A 20438-nucleotide genomic window follows, 5' to 3' on the forward strand; every position below is an offset into this window, starting at 1 on the left:
GGTTATCTAAAATGTTCAATTTTGTTCGTTTAAATTCAGTGAAAATGGCTGCCTGGCACTTTCCATCTGATTAGTTACACTTTGTGTTATCAATCAGGAAGTAACAAAATTGTCGTCATATATCCTTTTCCTGTGCTGAGATATTCTACAAAACGAAGCAGTTTTGCTCACATGTCCTCACAAAAAGTACCTGGCATCTCAAAAAATGAAAATACAACCATATCCTCTGCAATTTAAATTAACAGATTACATGAAAAAATTTTTTTAATTACATTAAAAAAAACAAAAAACAAAACTTTAGTTCTCTTTCAGCTGGAGATGAATTTCATCAACCTCATCCTGATGGTGACAGCAGCACTTCAATATTCTGGTAGGGATGTGGTACATTGTAATACTTTTTATTTTGTAGTCACGCTATATAAGTCACCTAAACAAAAACACACCAATGTTTTCATCCTGGCAAAAATGTTTGGTTGCGCATAAAAATAAATAAATAAAACCCAGCCGCCAAGCAGGTTTCGCAAGATTTGAGCAAATGCTCGGTATGTTCTCAGCAGCCACGTCCAATCTTCTGTGCGAAGACTACGACGTGGAGGACTTCCTTCTCTTGGAAGGCGAATCCTTCCACTTTGTTCCGTACGTCCTGGAGGACTCCGAGGTGGCCCCGGAGCGCTTCGCGTGGTTCCGGAACTCCTCTGGCGACGAGTCCGCCGTCGTCCCGTCCAATGAGAGCGAGAGGATCCATCACCACGGCGGGGCGCTCTTTCTCTTGAACCTCACCACGGAGGACTCCGGTTTCTACACGGCTCGGTGAGGGAAGTTCTTGGTCCCGTTTGCGCGTTCTGGGTTCCGTGACTGTGTGAGGCGTTGCCTCCTTTTTTTGTTCCCAGACGGAACATCTCTAATGAGACGTGCGAGGAGTATTATGTCAAAATCCAAGTGGTGGAAGCGAGTCGGCAAGATGACTACAAAATCTTCTACAGAGGGTTGGATGATTCTGCGAGAAACAAACGACTGGTGTGTCCCGATCCGGTGGCCGATACCTGCAGGAGGCTGGGCGGAAATTTCAGCTGGTTCAGGGTGAGAACGCGTTGGCGAGCGTTCTTGAAAACTTTTCTATCACTACAAATCCCACCATGCATGACCATACCCTTCTACGGAAAGCTGTAAAGGACAATAACGTTCTCTGATTTCCAAACACGAGCACCAAAAGTACCTTGTCAGTGATTATGTCTATGTTTTCAATACATTTATGCAAATGTGATGTTTCCGCAGAACTTCACGTTACTTCATGGTCGACATCTCCGTGTTTTGTGGCTCCACAACATGACGACGAAAGACCAGGGGGTGTACACGTGCGTGTGCAAGTGGACTCACGCCAGACACTCGTACAAGTCGTCCGGCTCCAGGAAAGTCACAATCAAACGTGAGTCCCGCGAATCCATCTCGTTACGTCAAATTCAGGTGACCAAACGCCTCTTTGGAAAAATATTGTCTCGTTACAAAAGGAAATTCAGTATACGAAAGGCGAAATTGTTGGTGTAAAATAATGAGACGTCTCACTTTCTAATCTTTGTTACAGTTTTTCATACATTTGTATAATTTATTGATATGCTGGCTTGTCCGCAAACAAGAGACATGAGGTCGTTGCACTGATGTTTACTGTGGTCTTGTTCTTTTCATCTTTACACACTGCATCCACATTTTCCGCCTATAGTACACAGCCTAGAACTAAAACATAAAACTGACATCCGCTACAGTTAAAATTGAACATATTCACAAAAAAATCACATTTATAGCACTGCTGTAAACAAACAGCTGAACATTAGCGCCTGTAGCATTAGCGTCGTTATTTTTGCACGTGATTTTCTCCAGAACTCTCTATCCAACTGGAGTGCTTTCGCACCCACAACGTCGCAAATATGAAGAAAAATGAGCCATCTCGGGTGCAGTTGGTTTGAAAATCCATTTTTCTCAGTTTCCATCCTTCAAATCAATACGCTTCTTGCACCTAATAAGAAAACGGTTCGACCCACAGGTCCGATGTTCTCCGATCTCTACATGGTGTCACCCTCAAAGAAGGAGATGCTCACTTATAAAGGTAAAAATAAACAAACAAAATGGAGGAGAGAGTACACATAAGGAGTACCGGAAACAATATTTACACTCCTGACAGTTTTTGTTCACATTTGTTTTCATGCAGGTCATCCTATATTAACCAAATTGTATTTGTTATCTATCCTTATACATTACTTCACTGAAATATTTTCTTATGTATTGTCTTGTTTTACTGTATCATATTACTTATGACGATACAACTTTATGTTATGTCCGGTCCAACACACTTTTGTTAAAGGGACAGTGTGTAAGATTTAGACCGTTTATCAGGAATTAATTAAATGAATGTAAATTTCAAAAACTTGCAAATGTACGTGTTCTTAATGACCAACAGTATGTTTTGAATATAATCATAGGTCTAGTTATCATTAAATCATATTACATGCAAGGTGGCACTTCTCCATGTTTGTTATAGCGACCGACAATAATAAATACAGCACCTGCAGCACCTCCTGCTGTCCGTAGTGAAAACAGTCCAAATCTTAAAACACTGTCCCTTTAATGTCAAAACGCTGACTGTTCACTACAATGCTCTTATTTATTGAGCACATCAGTACCTATAAAGCACCACAAGATGACACTATCACTCGATAAACACCTTTAATTTTTCATTTGATGACACCAAATGACTTTAAACGTGAACTGTACACTTCTCAATAACGAATAAACATGAACGGATTTAAGTAGCTTTTCGATCGTCTGCTGTGGTCGTGGCGCCCTCTGGTGGTCCAGGTGTGGAACTGCAGCTCAACTGCTCTGTGTTTTGCGGAACCAACATGGATGCCAAATGCTTTGCGCGATGGCAGGTCGACGGGAAGGATGTCATGCGCCGAGGATACACTCAGAGCATGAGCGTGTATGTTCTTTTTGCTCACGTCACAAAAGACCTAGCCTGGCAAAAAAAAAAAAAAGTGTTGCCACGCACATGTTTTCGTTTGTCAAACTTCTCCGACTTGCACTGCCGACACAAAGCAAAATGGCGGGCTGAAGACTTTTTGTGCTCAACTTATGCTGAACATTATCACTAAAGTTGCTTTTGTCAAGTGTAATGGGCAAATAAAACTCACAAAAAATGACAAAATGCCAAATTTCATGTTGCTAATTACAATTAAATGGATTTGGTCGATGAATATTCAAATTATTCAAAGTCCCTTGGAAATTGACAAGAGCCTGAAAGGATGGCTTTAAATCAAAATGGGCGACTTTTCAGCGTCTTGGAGTGCATGACCCCTCTAGATTTTTTTGTGGGTCTATACAAAATAGACACACCAAATTTGATGTTGCAATCCCTCAAAAAGTCTCGCCAATGCTGGCTTCAAAGCAAACCGAACGCCTTGCAGTGTCTTTGAGCGCACGGCTCCTTGAGACTTCTTCGGGGGTCGAGACATGAGAAAAATCCCTACCAAATTTTACATTGCTAAGAGTGATTTTAGGGTTTGACCTTTCATAAGAATCAAACAACCCCTGCGAACTGACTCAATTGCTCACTTCAAACCAAAATGGCCGACATCCGGCGTCCCCCTGGAAAAGTCTCAATTGCCCAAAAATACTTGCTTCAAAACAAAATGGCTGACTTCCTGAGTCTTTGAAAGCATGACTTTTTGAGACGTTTTGTGGGTCTACACATGATAGAAATTCACAGCAAATTTCATGCTGCTACCTGAAAGTGTCTCTTGGGTTTTAAAATTACTCAAAGAAACCACTGAAAAAAAATCGTAATTGCCCACCAATGCTCTCTTCAAAGTAAAACGAGCGCCTTACGGTGTCTTTGAGACTTTGTTATACATTCCAAACGTTATGTTTCTAACAAAGTCACTTTAGAGTTTGACTTTTGAAAATAATCAATAACCCCTGGAAAAAGTCTCGATTGCCCGCCGATGCTTGCTTCAAACCAAAATGGCCGTCATTCGGGTGTTATTAAAAGCGTGACTTGATGAGACTTTTCATTTTTTCGTGAGACTACGTGATAGAAATGACTACCAAATTGTATGTGGTCATTTAGGATTTGACCTTTCAAAAGAATCAAAGAACCCCTGTGAAAAGTCTCCATTCCGGAATGTCATTTGTTGTTAGCGGGAACTGACTTTGGGGGCTGAATTTTCGCTAACTTGTGAGGCCTAAAGAGGACCAAAATGTCTGACCGTTTTCCTTAGCCACACCTCTTGGCCATCCCAAAGCACGGTTGCCACGGCGATCCTCACCATCACCCGAGTCTCATCCGGCGATTTCCAAAAGGACTTCAACTGCGTCGGCGGCAATGACTTCTCGCCGATCGAGTTCTCCTTGAAGCTCCGCTCCATGGGTCAGCGAAGGCATCGCCACTTCAAGTCTTTGAAAGCATGGCCCGAGCCTAACCCTCGTCGGATGTCGTGTGCACTTCAGGTACACCCACGCCACTGTGGCTCGCCGGACTGTGCGTGGTGCTGTTGTTTGTGTCTGCCGGCATCCTGGTCAAGGTGTTCGCCGTGGACGTGGTGCTGCTCGTAAGACCTTACTTGCCAGCGCCCGCCTGCGATAAAGGTACGCTAAGCCCGAGCTGCGGTTCAGAACCCTCATTTCAGTTTGAAACCCTAACCCAGGCGCGAAACACGCGTTTACAGATGCCAAGCGGTACGACGCGTTAGTGCTATGGGAGGTGCCACCGGAGGGCGCCGTTCAGCACATGTCGGCCTTCGTGGAGCAGCTGGTGTCCGTCCTGGAGGGCGCTTGCCGATATCGCCTCTTCGTGCAGCACAGAGACAACTTGCCGGGAGAAGGTCCACAGCGACAAACGCTCACACCCTAACCTCCACTTCATGGTTTTATTTCAAACCCGATCTTTGTAAACTAACTTGTTCAAAACGCTACTTTAAAATCCTAACCCTGTTTTGTTTAAATCTAATTTGAAAACGTAACCCTAGTTTCCAACCCAAATTTAAAACCTTAATAAGAAACCTTAACCCTTGTTAAAAACCATAATAAGTTTGAAAAAAGACACCGTCCCAATTTTAAACCCTAATTTGAAACCCTAACTCATGCTTAAAACACTATTGTCAAACCCTAGCCCCTGTTTAAAAACCCGACTAAAACCTCGAGGTTATCAAAAGCTTACATTGACTCGTTCTAAAAACCCGACATTAAAACCCCGATTCCTAGTGAAAACCCTACTTTGAAAAGCGAACCCTTGCTCAAAGCTCCTATAAACCCTTAACCCGTGTTTAAAGCCTTTCTTTGAAACCCTAACTTTTGTGTGAAGCCATAACTGTCTTGAAACCCCAATTTGAACCCTGATCACCTGTTTCACGCCTTACTATGAAAACCGTAACATCTGTTGAAATTTTCAGTGAAACTTGACATTGCTTGAAAGCCCTACTTTAAAACCTTCAACTTTTTAAAACCTTACTTTCAAACCACAACCCTATTTTGAAATTCTTAACACTTGTTGAAAACTGTTTAAAAATCATTATTTGAAATCCTACTTTAAAACCCTCTCCCTTGTTCCCTTACTTAAAAACATTAACCCCTGTTTTAGTTTCTTTGAAATCCAACTTTGTTAGAAACCCTATAAGCTTTTTTGAAGCCATACCATTGTATTAAAACCCAATTTGCAACCCTTACACTTGTACGACACTCAATTTTAAAACCTTAACCTTTGTTTAAAACGGAAACCCAAACCGTTGTTCAAAACCTTAACCTTCACTTGAAACCAAAATAATGGCTTGAAATTTTGATCCTTCTATAACCCCCACTTGCAACCCTAATGAGAGACCATAATTTGAATCCTTCGGTAGGTTTTCAACCTCAATTCGGAACCCTGAGCTTTGTTTAACGCCCTATTTTGAAAGCCTAGCCTTTGTGGAGCACCCTGTTGTGAAACCGTAGTGTGTGTCAGACCATATTACGCAGGTTCAGCATAGTATAGAGCAGAGCCGCAGTCTGATACTGGTTCTCGGCCCCCCTCCGGAATCGTCCGATCGGCGGCTTGACCCCTCCCCTCACCTCGGCGCGGCGGGGATTGCCTGGCAGGTGCGACTCTCGCGCGCAGCGTCCGAGAAAGAAAAACACAAAAGTCGATGGCTCCCATTTGTCGTCTTGTTAGGCGGCTCTGCACCATGCGCTCACTCAACCCAAGATGGCCGTCATCCTCATCCGGGTGGGCCAAGCCGGGCCGGAGGGGTACGCCCACCTGCCCCTCACCCTGCGTCACCTGCTCGCCAAGCGCCCCCCCCTCAGGTGGTCGCCCGAGTCGCACGGCGCTGCCACGACTCACTCGCGTTTCTGGAAGAAAGTTCGCTACCTCATGCCCGCCAGGCCCGCCGCTGTCCGGCGCCATTTTGTCCACAAGGGGGAGACAAAAACCACACAGGAGACCATGAAGGGCTTTTAGTGCCGTACTTTGCATGTTGCCCACAAGGCGGGGCACTTGAGAGCTTGAAAACTGCTGATGATGACTTTTCAACGGATGAAAAATTTGAGCCTCGAGCCACACAATATATCGGATGTGTGAATAAAGTGATTTTATTTTTGGGTGATGTCCGAACAAACGATCAAAGACGATGCTTAGTAAGGCGTTAAAAACAAGCAAAAAAAAAAAACACCATCAGCGTTTAATACATTTAAAAAAAAAGACCATGTGTAGCATTGGTGTCGAGCTCCAGTGCATGTTTTCCTTTTTTTTTTTTTCTCCACAACACACCGGATTCAAATGATTAGCTTATTAGCAAGTTGTGCATTAGCTTGAAAATGACCCTAATCATTTGAATCAGGTGTGTTTGAGAGAGAAGGTTGGAAACTAGTGTTTGACACCTATGACGTTTACCAAGGTCTTTTTTTAAAGCTTTAAATGCACTCGATTCGAATCCTACTTTGAAATTCTGTCATTCAAAGCTCGACTTTGAAACCGTAACTCTGGTTTGTACCCCATTGAGCCCCTTTGATACAAGCCCTACTTTGAAACCTTAAGTCTCGCCCAATAGAATCAAAGCGCATCTTTAGTCTCAAAAAGATGAGATGAAGCATTTGTCAGCGCGTGAATTCTGTGCGCATGTCCCCAAATGACCTTTACCCTGACTTACCCCGGATGTGTGTGTGTGTGTGTGTGTGTGTGTGTGTGTGTGTCGGACGGTGGCACACTCCAGTATGTTTAGCGCGGCAGCTGGGATCTGCTCCTTGCTTTTGTTCCCCTTTGACCTTTGTGACCCGACACTCGCTCCGGGCACACACACGCGCACATTTACATACATGTGTGCATATTTGCTCACACACTCCACAGACGTATGCGCCATCAGGCCCGGTGGGGAACATCTATCAGGACTTAATTGGGGGCGGGGGTGGGGGTGGGGGGGTCATTGTTAAAACTTTCTTCTTTGAAGGGAAAATAAAGCAAAACTACCAAACTTTGGGATTCTCATTCAAGTACAATGCATTGAGTTAATATATATATATATATATATATATATATATATATATATATATATATCTCTTCCATGGAATTTGATTAGCTCCATAACTTGATGCTCAATCTCTGTAATGTCCCAATCACTTCATCTCACCCCCACCACACAATAGCAGGTGGTGTGTGTGTGTGTGTGTGTGTGTGTGTGTTGTCCGTGTCCTTAAATGACCTCAAGGCCAGCGCAGGGCAACCTTTTGTGCCTTCAAAAGTCCTCAGTGACCCTCAAAACACAAACACACACACAGATGCTCGTGCACACATACAGAAGCTTACACACACACTTAAGCACACGTCATGTCACTCAGTTTGAGTTTGCGTTTGTGGGTTTTGAAGAAGTGTGTGATGATACCAGCTGGTTAAAGTGTACCAAAAAAGAAATTTCTCTTGGATGAGCATGCATGTAAAAAAAACAAACAAACAAACAAAAAAACACCATCAAGTCTTTTTCAAGCAGTTGACAGCGTAAATATTGACATTCCATTTTGTGCTTAGTGGGAGAAGGTTCCGGCAAGCAGGACACCTGTTCGCCAAGCAGATGGTCTACACGCGCACGCACGCTCCCTCAGGAGCCAACCTGTCAGCTGAGCCCCAATTAAAGAGGGGGGGTTGGGGGCGCCTGTGTGCGTGCGTGCATTTGCACGTGTGTTTATAAGTCTCTGTACAATGCAACTAATGCAAACAAAAACAAGCAACTGCGCGCCTGATGCTAATGTATGTAACGTGAATGCTATATATATCTATATCTATATATATATATATATAATGGCTGCATGTCTTGTTTTTTTCATTTTGTTTAATTCATTACACATTGTCTATGAAGAGATTAATAAAGTAAACAAACAAATTCCTCACAAGGGTCGCAGGCTTGCTGGTGCCTATCCCAGCTGACTTGCAGGGCACAGAGTGAGATGAGCAACCATTCACTCCACTGCCCCGAAAGAACCCAAACGGGCCTGGGGAGAACATGCAAACTCCACACAGGAAGGTCTGAGCGACGTGCTAACCACTGCTCCACCGAGCCGCCTTAAGATTATTGTGATGATATGAATATTATTGTATCAAAATATATGATCATTATTGATTTATAAAAATATAGATACAATAGCTCTTTATTAATACATTGAACATAATGTTAATACATGCAGCTGTCTGCTGAAGACCCTCTTTTGTGCACCCCACCACTTCCAATTGTGTGAGGGTTAGGGTTAGGGTGGGGGAGGAGAAAAAAAAAAGGGAAGGGGGGAAGTGTTGGTGGAAGTGGTCCAAAGAGAAGGGAGGACACGTCTCACTCCAAGGTGGCCCGCCACAAAGGAAGGAAGTTCTTACTCTCACTCCAGTGGACCTTGTGATATTATTTTTCCAGGGGGCATTTTGATTTTCAGGGGTGACAGCGTGGATCTCTGCCGGCTACGAGACGCACAAATTCACAAAAAGACGAGCACGAGGTTTGAGGAGCTCTTTCTGTAAGGTAAGGCGACACTTTTGTGGAAATGTAAATATGAGCTTTCAACTAAGTATCAAGTCGAAACTAGGCGACAAAATGGTGAGAAAAACTAATTGTGTTAAAGGGGGCTTTTTAGGGGGCAGAAATGAACCAGCAATAATCCTGGAATATTTCATTTGGATAAAATGTCAATCAAAGTAATGATGGTTAAATAAATGGTTTTGAATTGGATGGGAAAACAGAACTTCTTGAAACCTCTTCCAATTATTCTACTGCATAAATACTATTGATTATTTTTAAGAGGATGGCGCAGTAAATGTTGAAAATGTAATGATCATTTCATGAAATAACTTGAATTATATATATTTTTAATCATACACATTATTTGCCTTACCCTGCTTCAAAAAAATCGCAAACCACCCAAAAAATTTAGATGGATGAAAGAAAGATTGTTATTTAAATAAAAAAATGGACTAGTAATCAATCATATTTATGAAATGTTATATTGCAACTTTTATGTCATCAGACATAACAGTTGAACATGAAGTAGAAAACTTTATTTACACAGTATTCTATTCTTTCAAAACAGGGTGGTGTTGAAAAAATTTAAAAAAATGCATACACTACTTTTGCATACTCTTGACTTTTTTGTACCCTCATTTGATAATAGTCAGAAAAAAATAAACATTTATATTCATTCAAATTGTTTTTCAACTTTGTTAAAGGAGCATCTAAAATGGCTGCTACGATTCAATTAATTAGTTCAGTAATTGATTAATCGTAGTAATCAATTATTTCAGTACTTTAGTACAATGTAATGGTTACCGGTACTTTAGTACAATAACTAGTTGATTACTTAAGTAATTAATAACCCAACTACCGACTAGCAGCCATTTTTAGACCATCTTTAAGCAAAATATTTGGAAAAAAGAAAAAGAAAAATCTGGGAACTGAATGTTTGCCCTCTTAAAACAACCAACAACAACAACAACAAAAAACACATATCCTAAAGCTGTATTTTTTTTTTTTTTAACACCCAAACGTTCATTCTCTGGTGTTTGTCTAACAGAGGGACTAAAAAAAAGCAACTTTATTATCTAATTTGACCCTCCTTCGGACAAACTTAAATAAAGAAAAAAATCAAAATTAAAGTACATGAGAGTCAATGTCTGCACTCTCAAAAAAGTGTAAACATGTTTTTGGAATTGAATTAGGTAACATCCATTGAACTTTTTTAAAGCTGGCTTACAAATGTTCTCCCCCTCCAGAAGAAAATTGTCAACAACAAAAAACTAATAATACTTACAGTAAAAAAAAATGGATGACAGAAGAATTAAGCGAACGTGCATTTTGACTTGTCATGACATGAGCTCATCAAAACATTAGGAACAGCTTCGGCTCTGCTGGGGCTTTTCCTGTAACCGGACGTTACCGTCAGTGTGCGTTGGTGCACATCAGAGGTGTGAGAAAGTGAGTGCACATGCACACATTGGTGAAATGCAAGCATTTTTGTGGTCATTTTTTTTTGGGGGGGGGGGGGGGGGGGGGGGGGGGGTAGGGGCACCACCAGTTGCAGGATGGTTTCAAAGTGTATCCTCAGTAGGCATCTGTTCCCCCCCTCCCCCACCGCTTTTGTACAATGGTACCCCTCCAGACCCCACTTTGCCGGACCCCCACCCGTCCAGCCGGTCCCTGGCAGCCGCCCGGCAAGCGCTCAAGCGCCGTGCCGAGGCTTTTCCAGGCCTCAAGGGAGAAAGGGGGGGCCCAATGGGGACCAAACCCCCCTAAGGGAGGTCAGTGGCTGGAGAGGCATCTGCTCACTGTGGAGGCATGAGGTGCGGACCCCCCACCCTGTGCAACCACCCCCAACAAGATATTACTCAGCAGTTGAGTAAAATTCAAGCACGACAATGTAATTTACACTCATTTTTAAATGAAGATTTTTATATTTTGGTATTTAATGTAAACTATTTAATGTAACGTTTTTTTTAACTAAATTAAACTGTTCTACAAGTTGAAACGAAGATGTATCAGATTTTGAAGTGAGGATCATGTTCCAAAACATTCTAAAAATACAAAAAAAGTCAATCCAATTCAATCTACTGATTTGATTTCTATTCATCCATCCACAAAAACGAATAGCATGTCACACATATGTCAAATATCTAACAAATGGATGTACAGAAGGCCTAGATTTAGTTCTTATTGATTTCTATTAAGCACCTCTATTAATATCTGTCCAACGATTCAATCCTGCACTTGAGGGGGGAAAAACTATTGGCACTTAAATAAAAATGTATTCCAAATTTCAAACGAACACATTTTTCCACATTATTAAATTCATATGTATTGTACTTCAAGATAAATACAACTGAACTGTGCTTAGCAAATATATTGGAGTATAAATTACAACAACCAAAGATCCATCCATCCCCCCCAAAAAATGACTTTTGGAATGATGTAGAAACTAATTCAATCAGAAAAGGCATCATTTTATGTTTTTTTTAGACGACAAAATTGGCCTTGTTACGCTTTTATTTTGAAGTTCCTCCCGGAAGCATAGTTGCGCCAACACCTACTGTAATCAAAATGATAATATTTGTCTCCCAGCGACGACTGACTTTTTTTTCTTCTCAATTGACGTTCTTTTTTTTCCAGCTAAGTTTCTTTTTCTTTGAATGCAATGTCATACGGGCGACCAACAATCGCTCGGCGGCCGGCCGGTCGACCGCGCGCAACGGATTGAGCATCTTTGGGCTAAAACCTCAGCTGGTGAGCTCAGTTGCAGCGTTTATACCGTCTGGCAGCTGTATAGATGACAATCATATATGTGCGCGCGCATGTGCATGCGTGTGCGAGAGAAAGAAAGAGAGACAGTGGGGGAGGTTAAAAAAAAAATCTCCGTCTGTGCGGATCATCCAGAACAATACTTTGTGTCACAGAAGAACAGATTGGCTGGCAGCTGCTTTGCTTAAAAGGTGCAAGCCAGACACACTTATATCGCCCGCTAAACAAACACACTGACACACACACACACACACACACTTTGTCATTAATGTTACTAAAGTGCATACTCTACAGCAGTGGATTTCAACCTTTTTTCTGTGATTTACCACCTATGAAATTTGCGCCTTAACCATAGCAAAGCATTAAAAAAAAAAAAAAAGACTTCAAACATGCCATCTGTGTCTGATTGATTCAACTATGGAACCTTTCAAACTTAATTTGTATTAGCCCACAAAAATAATCAACATTAATTGTCCTCTTTTTCATTATAGATCTCAAAAAGAAAAAAATGTCATTGTTAATAAATACTTGTCCTCAAAAAGTAATCAAAATAAACCTGTAATGATAAAAAAAAATGTGTCCGCAGAAAAATATTTAACATAAAGCGTCTTCTTTTGGGATTACAGTAGAGATTTGTTCACACAACAACAACAAAAACGTATTTACATTAAGAAATATTTGTCGACAAAAATAATAAAACATAAAGTGTCAGACCATTTCTCAAAAATAACGAAAAATATTTGTCCTCAGAAAAATATCCAACATAAATCTGTTCACAAAAACAAAACATTCATTTATGAACTCATGAACTTGATTATGAACTTGATATTTTCCTGAAACATTTGATGAAATCAACAATCATTTTTAAAGGACATTTGCATGCATGTTTGTATGTTTTATTTACCCATACCCCCATTTGAGAACCACTGCTCTACAGCTGTAAATTTAAACTAATTAGGGTTTCAAATTAGGGTTTTGAACTAGTGAAAGGGTTTCAATGAAGTGTTTAATCTAGAAATAGGGTTTCAAATTTAAAAAAAAAAAACGCTCGTCGTCAGCCGCTCATTTGCACGACGACCCAAGGAAAAGCAATTGGGGTCAAAGACGAGAATCGAGCATCCTCCAATAGAAAGGAGGCATTGAGACGTCTCCTTGTCCATGTTGCGCTTTTTAAACGGGGTCACCACAACACCCTTTGTTTGCCCGCGCCAATCTGCTCATGATCTCATAATACATAATCCTCGTGTCGCATTTTGATTGTTTGGCGTCGCCGTGATGATTGAAGCGTCCAGATTGATGCTTATTTATATCGAGTGAGGGAAGGAGTTAAAACATTGGGAGCTGTTTAATGTTTCAATTAAAAACAGCTTAAGTTAAAACAGCCTCTAAGAACAAAATTAGAACTTGGATTTAAAAAAAACAAACACATCGAAATGATACCAAAACATTGTTTGCGTTTGGTGTTTTATCTATGTTTTGGTATCAGTTCAATGTGAGTTTTTTTTTTTTTTTAAATCTATGAAACTCGACGCTACCAAACCATTTCACCCCTCCGGACTTTTTCTTTTTTGTAGGTAAGACTTAAAAAGGTCCTGGCTTAATCGAGTCTGCTTGCCACCGCTCGGGCCTGGATGTATGAGGCGGCTTCATGGGCCTGAGGGACCATGTGGAGGATGGGACAGACCACATCCTCAGCCCAGGGCTGGATCTGGACTACCTCCATGTGGACGGCCCAAGCGGCCCGAAGGACACCGGAAAGGTTTCGTCCTCAGCGGCGTCGGGTTCTGGAGGCTCCGGCCTTAGCGACAGCACCAATAGTTTGGATAGCAGCAGCGCTAGCTTCAGTAGTTTCTTCTCTGAGGAAAGTGGAGACAGCGAGGATGAGCGTCACCACGACGCCTGCACCCAGGTGGAAAACCGGGACTCCTCCACCAGACTGGACCAGGCGGGGAACCCGAGGACAAAAAACGACTGCCGCACCAAAGTTGACTTCGCTCTGAAACTGGGCTACTCGGAAGAACTGGTTTTGCTGGTGCTGCAGAAACTGGGCCCGGCCGCCCTCATTAACGACATCCTAGGGGAACTGGTCAAACTGGGAACTAAGGTGGTCCCGGTAGAGCCGCCCAGAAGTGGGGAAGGATCTCAGTATTCTTCATACTCCTTGCCGTCCTCCTCGGCGGACTCCTGCAGACAGGCATGTTCGTCCAAACTCCCGGAGGACAAAGACAACCTTCGGCCTGTCGTCGTGGATGGAAGTAATGTGGCCATGAGGTGAGGTTCCCTTTAACAAGCTCATATATCACGATAATATCATATCCTGTGATATGAAGCCTGTGATGTAAAGCTTAGAAAATCCTTGACTCCAATGTCCCTCTTAGTCACGGCAACAAGGAGGTGTTCTCCTGTCAGGGCATCCAACTGGCAGTTGATTGGTTCTTGGAGCGAGGCCACAGCGACATCACGGTTTTTGTCCCCGCATGGAGGAAGGAGCAATCCCGCCCGGATGCTCTAATCACAGGTAACCACAGACACACTCACACACACGTGTTTTGTTTTCATTTTTCACCATGAGATGTCGCGACTCGATTCTTCAGGGTCAAATAAACTTGTTTTGTGCAGAGAAACTCAATGGTTTGTAAGGATGAATTCACCACCGTCAACCCCCGCAAAATGAAAAACCCAACTGTTTTCTAGACCAAGAGGTCCTGCGGCAACTGGAGAAAGACAAGATCCTGGTCTTCACGCCATCACGCCGTGTGCAAGGGCGGCGAGTGGTCTGCTACGACGACCGCTTCATCGTCAAGTTGGCCTACGAGTCGGACGGCATCATCGTCTCCAACGACAACTACCGCGACCTGGCCAACGAGAAACCAGAGTGGAAGAAGTTCATCGACGAGCGCCTTCTGATGTACTCCTTTGTCAACGACAAGTAAACGCTTATTTGTGTCCTCCCGATTCCCCAAAGTAAGGGGGCTTCAAAGAAATCATCTTCCATCTGCCGTCATTAGATTCATGCCACCCGATGACCCGCTCGGGCGCCATGGACCTAGCTTGGAGAACTTCCTGAGGAAGCGAGCTGTCATTCCGGAACATAGGAAGCAGCCGTGTCCTTACGGTAAAACATTTTAGGGTTATGTGACGTAGAAGTCTCCTTGAAAAAAAAAATCTCTTTTCGTCATAACGTTCACTCTTTTCTTTCTTAGGGAAGAAGTGTACTTACGGTCACAAGTGCAAGTTCTACCATCCAGAACGGGGCAGTCAGCCTCAGCGGTCAGTTGCTGATGAGCTCCGGGCCAGCGCCAAAATGTCCTCTGCGACTTCCAAAGGACAGAAGGAAGACACGCTGATAGCCAGGAACCAAATGCCGTGCGAGTCCGGCCGAGGAACCCCAAAGAAAGCGTCGAGATCTCTCACGGAGCTCCTGGAAGACCATCTCAAAGTGCAGTCCAAAGTAGAAGAATGCAGGGGAACCGGTAGAAGTGTCCTCGGACATCCTGTAACAGGGAGGTCGCCTTTCTTGGGAAATCAAGATGGATGGGACTACCCAGGATCCAAAGGACAGAGTCAAAGATGTTACCGTGCCGAGTCTCCGTCGTTGGGCTACGACTCCCTGGTGAAGACCTCGCCCATCCTGAGCCTTCCCACTCCGGAAAGTCCAGAGCGCTTCTACCCGGCGGATCTCCGAGCCAGGCATCTACAAGCCGACCGCAGCATTGAAGGCGGCGCTGAGTCCTTCTCCCCAGAACTGGTTTTAAATGACAGGCCCGTGTGCAACCATCAACGCCACTACCATCCTAACCCTTGCTCCAACCCATATAGCAGACCCATAAACCAAACTCCACCTGGTCTGAGCCAGCAAACTTCACCAGGAATTAGACGACCTGATTTTGAGGTGGAAAAAAGTCCCTACCGGGCCGCCCCCACTCACATTCCTCCGACTCATATACCGCTTCTGAAAAGATACTCGGGAGAATATCTGAACCCCATTCTTCATCCATCCCAAACGTCCAACCTATCACAGTGCTCCTTTCTGGCGAGTTCCCTTTGGCAAGAGGACCGACTTCAGGATCCAGGAGGGTACAACCAAGTGTCACCGTTTCTTGCCAGGTGGAACCATTCTGAGCAACAACCAATGCAAATGAATTGGGACCCGCACTGTCAACAGTCTCCCAGACCTAGTTACGATCCCTTCCCGATTCAGGATCTTCCAGAGGCTTCGGAAAAAATCCGGTCCGCTCCGTGGATGAACAGACATCTGTCACCATGCGGACTCCAACCCTTCCCACAGACGTCCTTTCTATCCCCTCTCCGAACAAGATCGCAGTCCCTGCTCCGCGTGGAGTCCTCCTCTGTTGCTCAGTATCAGGACCGGCGGGAGAGAGTGTTCTTGAATCTCTGCGGGATTTTCCCGACCGATCTGGTAAGGGTGGTGATGAGTCGGAATCCGGGTGTGATTGATGCGCAGGAGCTGGCCGCTGCCATATTGTTGGAAAAATCTCAGGACAGCTCTTGAACACCTTTTTCAAGCCCAAACCCCTCCCGAGGTTTAGTTTTCTAGATTCTATATCTTGACGAAAGTGTAAGTTGGCGGGTGAACACCCAGACCTCAAAGTCCCAAGTTTTGGGGCAAAGTTTTTGTTCCGGGGCAAAGTTTCTAGTCGAAGGGCAAAATTTGTATTTCTAAAGGCGACGAAGTTTCAGTGTTACAGGACTAGTTCTCTGGCAAATGTTTTAGTTCTAGGACAAAGTGAAAACACACGCCATATGAGTGCTATTACTAGTAGTACATATAAATACTACATAAATATGCTATACTAGCACTTAACTTGGGAACTTTGGGGGTTTTGTACCATTGTAAAGTGAAGCCATTCACATTTTTGATAATATTGTTTGTGAGTCCAGGCTTTTAAGGGTAACAGTGCATTTTTAAGTTATTTATTCCTTAAAATGTAAGTTATTTATATTATTATTTTGATTTGGGCACTTTTGGTTCTTGTGTTCTTACTTTTTTGGGGGGCAATCATATCAGGGTATTTTGAGAACGCAGCCTACCTCTGACTATTTGTGTTTGTGTAAGGTTATTATTTGTCAGCGTGGATTTTTATCCCTGAGAAAAAGTCAAGTGAAACTTAGCGAGCACCTGGAGGGAAAAAAAAAACAAAAAATTCCCTCAAATCTTCCCCAGTTGCTTTTTATAAGTTATTCAGTATTTTTACCCTCAAGCTTTGGGTTTCTTTATGAACCATTACAAGGTCTTGGAAGGTCCCTTCTTTGTTTTTATTTATATCCTATTCTAACGTCCAGGAACTTGTTGGTTGTTAGTAGTTTACATAAATTGTTTAAAACATGTTTCTGAAGCTCTCCAAAGTGCATAAGGGTCTCTGTTTGGCAAAGAGGTTTAGACAGTGACTGCCGTTCAAACACACACTTTGGTTATACAAAATGTCCTCATTTCGAATTTCTAGTTCAGGATCAAGACCCTCCCACCCATTCCTGAGCAAATCTTTTTTCCGGGAACATAGTTAATTTAACTTCAAAAGTCTTTCAAACGGTTTTGAAATGCAAGCTAATGAGCAACTTGAATTCTTATCGAATCTCTGAACTTTTGTTTGATAAAAAATATGTAGTAGATCAGAAGTGACACTTGGGCTGCACAATTAATTGAATTTGAATTGCGGTTAGAAATTGGCTGCCGCGATTAATTAAGATGATCCGCGGCGATATTAATATATAAAAAGCCAGCTAACTACATGTCAAATCAAGCACTTAGTCATCTTACCACCAGGGGGCAATGTTTCCCACATGTTTGCATGACAAAAGCCTTTGTTTATCTCACCCTAATATATTATTTACCAGTGTGAAATGGCATTGAGTTTCTCACCTGACTCCTAATAAATACAGGGCTAGCTGTCAATTGAGACCCATTTTGAAAAAAAAAAGATTGGCAAAAAATGGAATGAATTTGATTTGAAATGACCAGAAATGACATTTTGACAGCTAATTGATTAAAATTAGCTTAAAAGTAAATAATGTGCTTAGTTCTAAGTAGGCTTCATTTTTTTTTCATTGGTTTGCACTCAGCAAGTAAGTTAGATGTGTTGCCCTGTGTGCCATTTGTTTTCATTATTATTTACCTTATTTATTTTAGTTTATTATTATTTATAAGAATCAAGCCTTGAAGCCTTGTTTTATATGCTGCTTGTTTTAAAACAGGGCAATAAATCGACATGTTTGTCCAAACATAATGAATAATCGTGATTAACAATTGTGATTTCAATACTGACCTAAGTAATCGCTATTATTATTTTGGCCATAATCGTGCAGCCCTAAGTGACACTCAATACTACTATGACAAATACGGCTTTGTCATCTGCTTTGTATTTGTTCAAAGTTCATTTTCATCAATTGCAAGCCAGTTTTAAGGGATATTTGTCATTTAATGGTATTACATTGTCAGGTAAAATTTCTCTTTAATTTACACTTTACATTAATATTGCTCCTGCTTTTGTGTTCAAGCACTTCTAGCTGACTAGTATAACATTTTGAATAGTGAACAAAAAAAAATGCTGCAGTAAACGTGGATAAACTGGTGCCTGGTTGGCATATGTTCCTGCCTCTTTGTTGATACAAATTGTATCCTAATGATGATAAATACATTTTTATGTGAGAATATAAAAAGTATTTTGTATACTTGTGACAAGCTTTGTCACGGCTACTAGTTTGGTGTTTTTCCAGTCAATATTCTCAATAACCTCTTTTTCCTATTATCTTCAGCTTTGAAGATGTAATTTTTTGTGTCAGGCTCAGGTGAATATTTGTTAGATAAAGTAAAATTTGTCATCGAGTAAGTTGTGTTTGTTAGAAATGCAAGAGAAACTCTGTTAACAAGTTATCAAATCCAATACATTCATGATAAGATGAACTATAGAGGACAAAATGCTGTCAAGTAGGGTCGTCAAAAGTCAAAATGTGATCAAATTCTAAAACATCAGACATAATGAAATCATGAAATTCGGAAACTACAAAGATGTTCAGTGTTTTTCAGGCAAAATGTTTTGTAATTAGAAAGCATAATACAATTAAGTTGTTGTCAAAAACATGTCGTGTCGTTAGGAAACAATAATTATGCCATGATCAATTTGGGAAACAAAAGACGGTGGTTTGTTGCAAATCAAAAACAAATACTGTGAAACATCAAAGATGAAATGCGTAGAAATAAAAGATCAAAAAGATGTTGTTGCGAAGTTGCCATTAAAAAAAACAAAAACAAAACTGTCATGATAAATTTAGGAAGAAGTTACAAGGATGTCATTGTCGTAATTGTGCTTTAAAAAAATGGCTTTCATCTGCATAAACCAAAAGGTTTTATTACTACTGGTTAGTTTACACTCAGGATCAGATGGAAAATAATCAAAGAAAAAAGATGTAATTACAGCTTTAACAATAACATTCTCATGTAAAATTGACTTTGATATAGGACCTTTAAAAAGTGCATTGATTTAAGACGAGGTCAAACGTCAAAGAAAAATATTTTAACGCTTTCATCCAACAAAACCAAACATTTGTTGCCACCTGTTCCAGAATGTTTTTAAATGTGCATTATTCTGTTTTACTGTTGGTAAAGCACAAAAACGAAAAAATTTGTATCGCCACTAATTGACTGTCATGTTGAAAATAAGCAATAAAAATTTGGTTCTGTTCAGCTTATTTTGTCTGGTCCAGTTAAGTTACTATTGTACACCACAAACCAAAACAAGATGGGAGCTAACACAGCTAACATCACAACATTTCTAACCTATCTTATTTACTGCTATCCCTAATACACAGTTAAACTTGCTAGCTAACCTTGTTGACGAGGCAATAACATTTTGGTTAGTTGACTGGCTAACCTTGCTAGCTAACCTTGTCAGCTTAGCAATAACATTTTGGTCAGTGACACAGCTAATATTACTATATTTCCTATTAGCTTAGCAACGACGTTTTGTGATTTAACAACCGGATAACACGGAATTCAATTTCATTTCTTATTTGCCAGTGAAGACTCATATTTACTAATGCATACAGCTAACCTGGCTAGCTAACATTATTAGCTTAACATTTTGGTCAGTGACACAGCTAACATAGCTAACTAAACTTGTTAGCTTAGCAATACATTTTGGTCAGTAAACTAACAACACTCAATTCATATACATTTCTTACCTTTTTTGGTGACTTTTGATTACATAATTCAAAAGTCAATATTTGTCAAACACAGAACTGCAGTTGACTTACCTTGGAACAGACAAAGTGTGTTTTGTGGATGTTCTTCAGAATTGAAATGCCTTCACAAATGGCCGCATAGTTTCTCAAAGAGCGCTGCAGCAAAGTGAAGACAGTTGAGTAAAAAAAAAAAAAAAAAAAAATGGCACAATTAAAAGGTGAGTGTGTTATTTACATGTGTTTTCGGGTCCCACGTGAAGATCGCCTTTTTTCCAATTGTAGACGAAACATGCCAAATCAGGGGGTGGGTCTGATCTGCTTGTGTACATTACTGACCAGGTGAACATTTCTTTTCATCCAATAAGAGACTAAGGGGCACAGAGTGAAAACAGGAGCACCGGCGGCAAGTAATGGTAACCTGTGAAGTAGAAAGCGGCACAAAAAGGCTCACAACGC

At 41.6% G+C, this 20438-nt stretch overlaps 2 protein-coding genes across 2 annotated transcripts; both read left to right on the forward strand.

Moving 5' to 3' along the window:
- The first annotated feature begins 172 nt into the window (after positions 1 to 172).
- On the forward strand, positions 173 to 6629 carry LOC148423556 (interleukin-1 receptor-like 1). The gene is made up of 12 exons (XM_088415012.1): positions 173 to 370; positions 555 to 810; positions 891 to 1080; positions 1276 to 1426; positions 2039 to 2132; positions 2357 to 2361; positions 2806 to 2974; positions 4272 to 4420; positions 4501 to 4638; positions 4719 to 4874; positions 5990 to 6123; positions 6197 to 6629. The coding sequence occupies exons 1-12, from the start codon at positions 319 to 321 to the stop codon at positions 6482 to 6484; spliced, it is 1782 nt and encodes a 593-aa protein (XP_088271138.1). The 5' UTR covers positions 173 to 318; the 3' UTR covers positions 6485 to 6629.
- A 6802-nt stretch (positions 6630 to 13431) lies between these two features.
- On the forward strand, positions 13432 to 16296 carry LOC148423557 (putative ribonuclease ZC3H12C). Its single transcript, XM_088415615.1, has 5 exons — positions 13432 to 14054; positions 14162 to 14301; positions 14478 to 14712; positions 14792 to 14898; positions 14987 to 16296. Exons 1-5 carry the CDS (start codon positions 13432 to 13434, stop codon positions 16294 to 16296), a joined length of 2415 nt encoding a protein of 804 aa, XP_088271741.1.
- Positions 16297 to 20438: the final 4142 nt, after the last annotated feature.

Source organism: Hippichthys cyanospilos, chromosome 5 (genome assembly GCF_059441005.1).
Source record: "Hippichthys cyanospilos isolate Australia breed blue-spotted pipefish chromosome 5, RoL_Hcya_1.0, whole genome shotgun sequence".
Lineage (NCBI taxonomy): Eukaryota > Metazoa > Chordata > Actinopteri > Syngnathiformes > Syngnathidae > Hippichthys > Hippichthys cyanospilos.

Bases quoted from the DNA above. Each gene is read 5' to 3' on its own strand.
- LOC148423556 (XM_088415012.1), top strand. From the start codon at position 319: ATGAATTTCATCAACCTCATCCTGATGGTGACAGCAGCACTTCAATAT. The intron at 1,081-1,275 runs GTGAGAACGCGT...ATGTTTCCGCAG, and splicing joins GAAATTTCAGCTGGTTCAGG to AACTTCACGTTACTTCATGG. The intron at 2,975-4,271 runs GTATGTTCTTTT...CGTTTTCCTTAG, and splicing joins TACACTCAGAGCATGAGCGT to CCACACCTCTTGGCCATCCC.
- LOC148423557 (XM_088415615.1), top strand. From the start codon at position 13,432: ATGGGCCTGAGGGACCATGTGGAGGATGGGACAGACCACATCCTCAGC. The intron at 14,302-14,477 runs GTAACCACAGAC...ACTGTTTTCTAG, and splicing joins CCCGGATGCTCTAATCACAG to ACCAAGAGGTCCTGCGGCAA. The intron at 14,899-14,986 runs GTAAAACATTTT...TTTCTTTCTTAG, and splicing joins GAAGCAGCCGTGTCCTTACG to GGAAGAAGTGTACTTACGGT.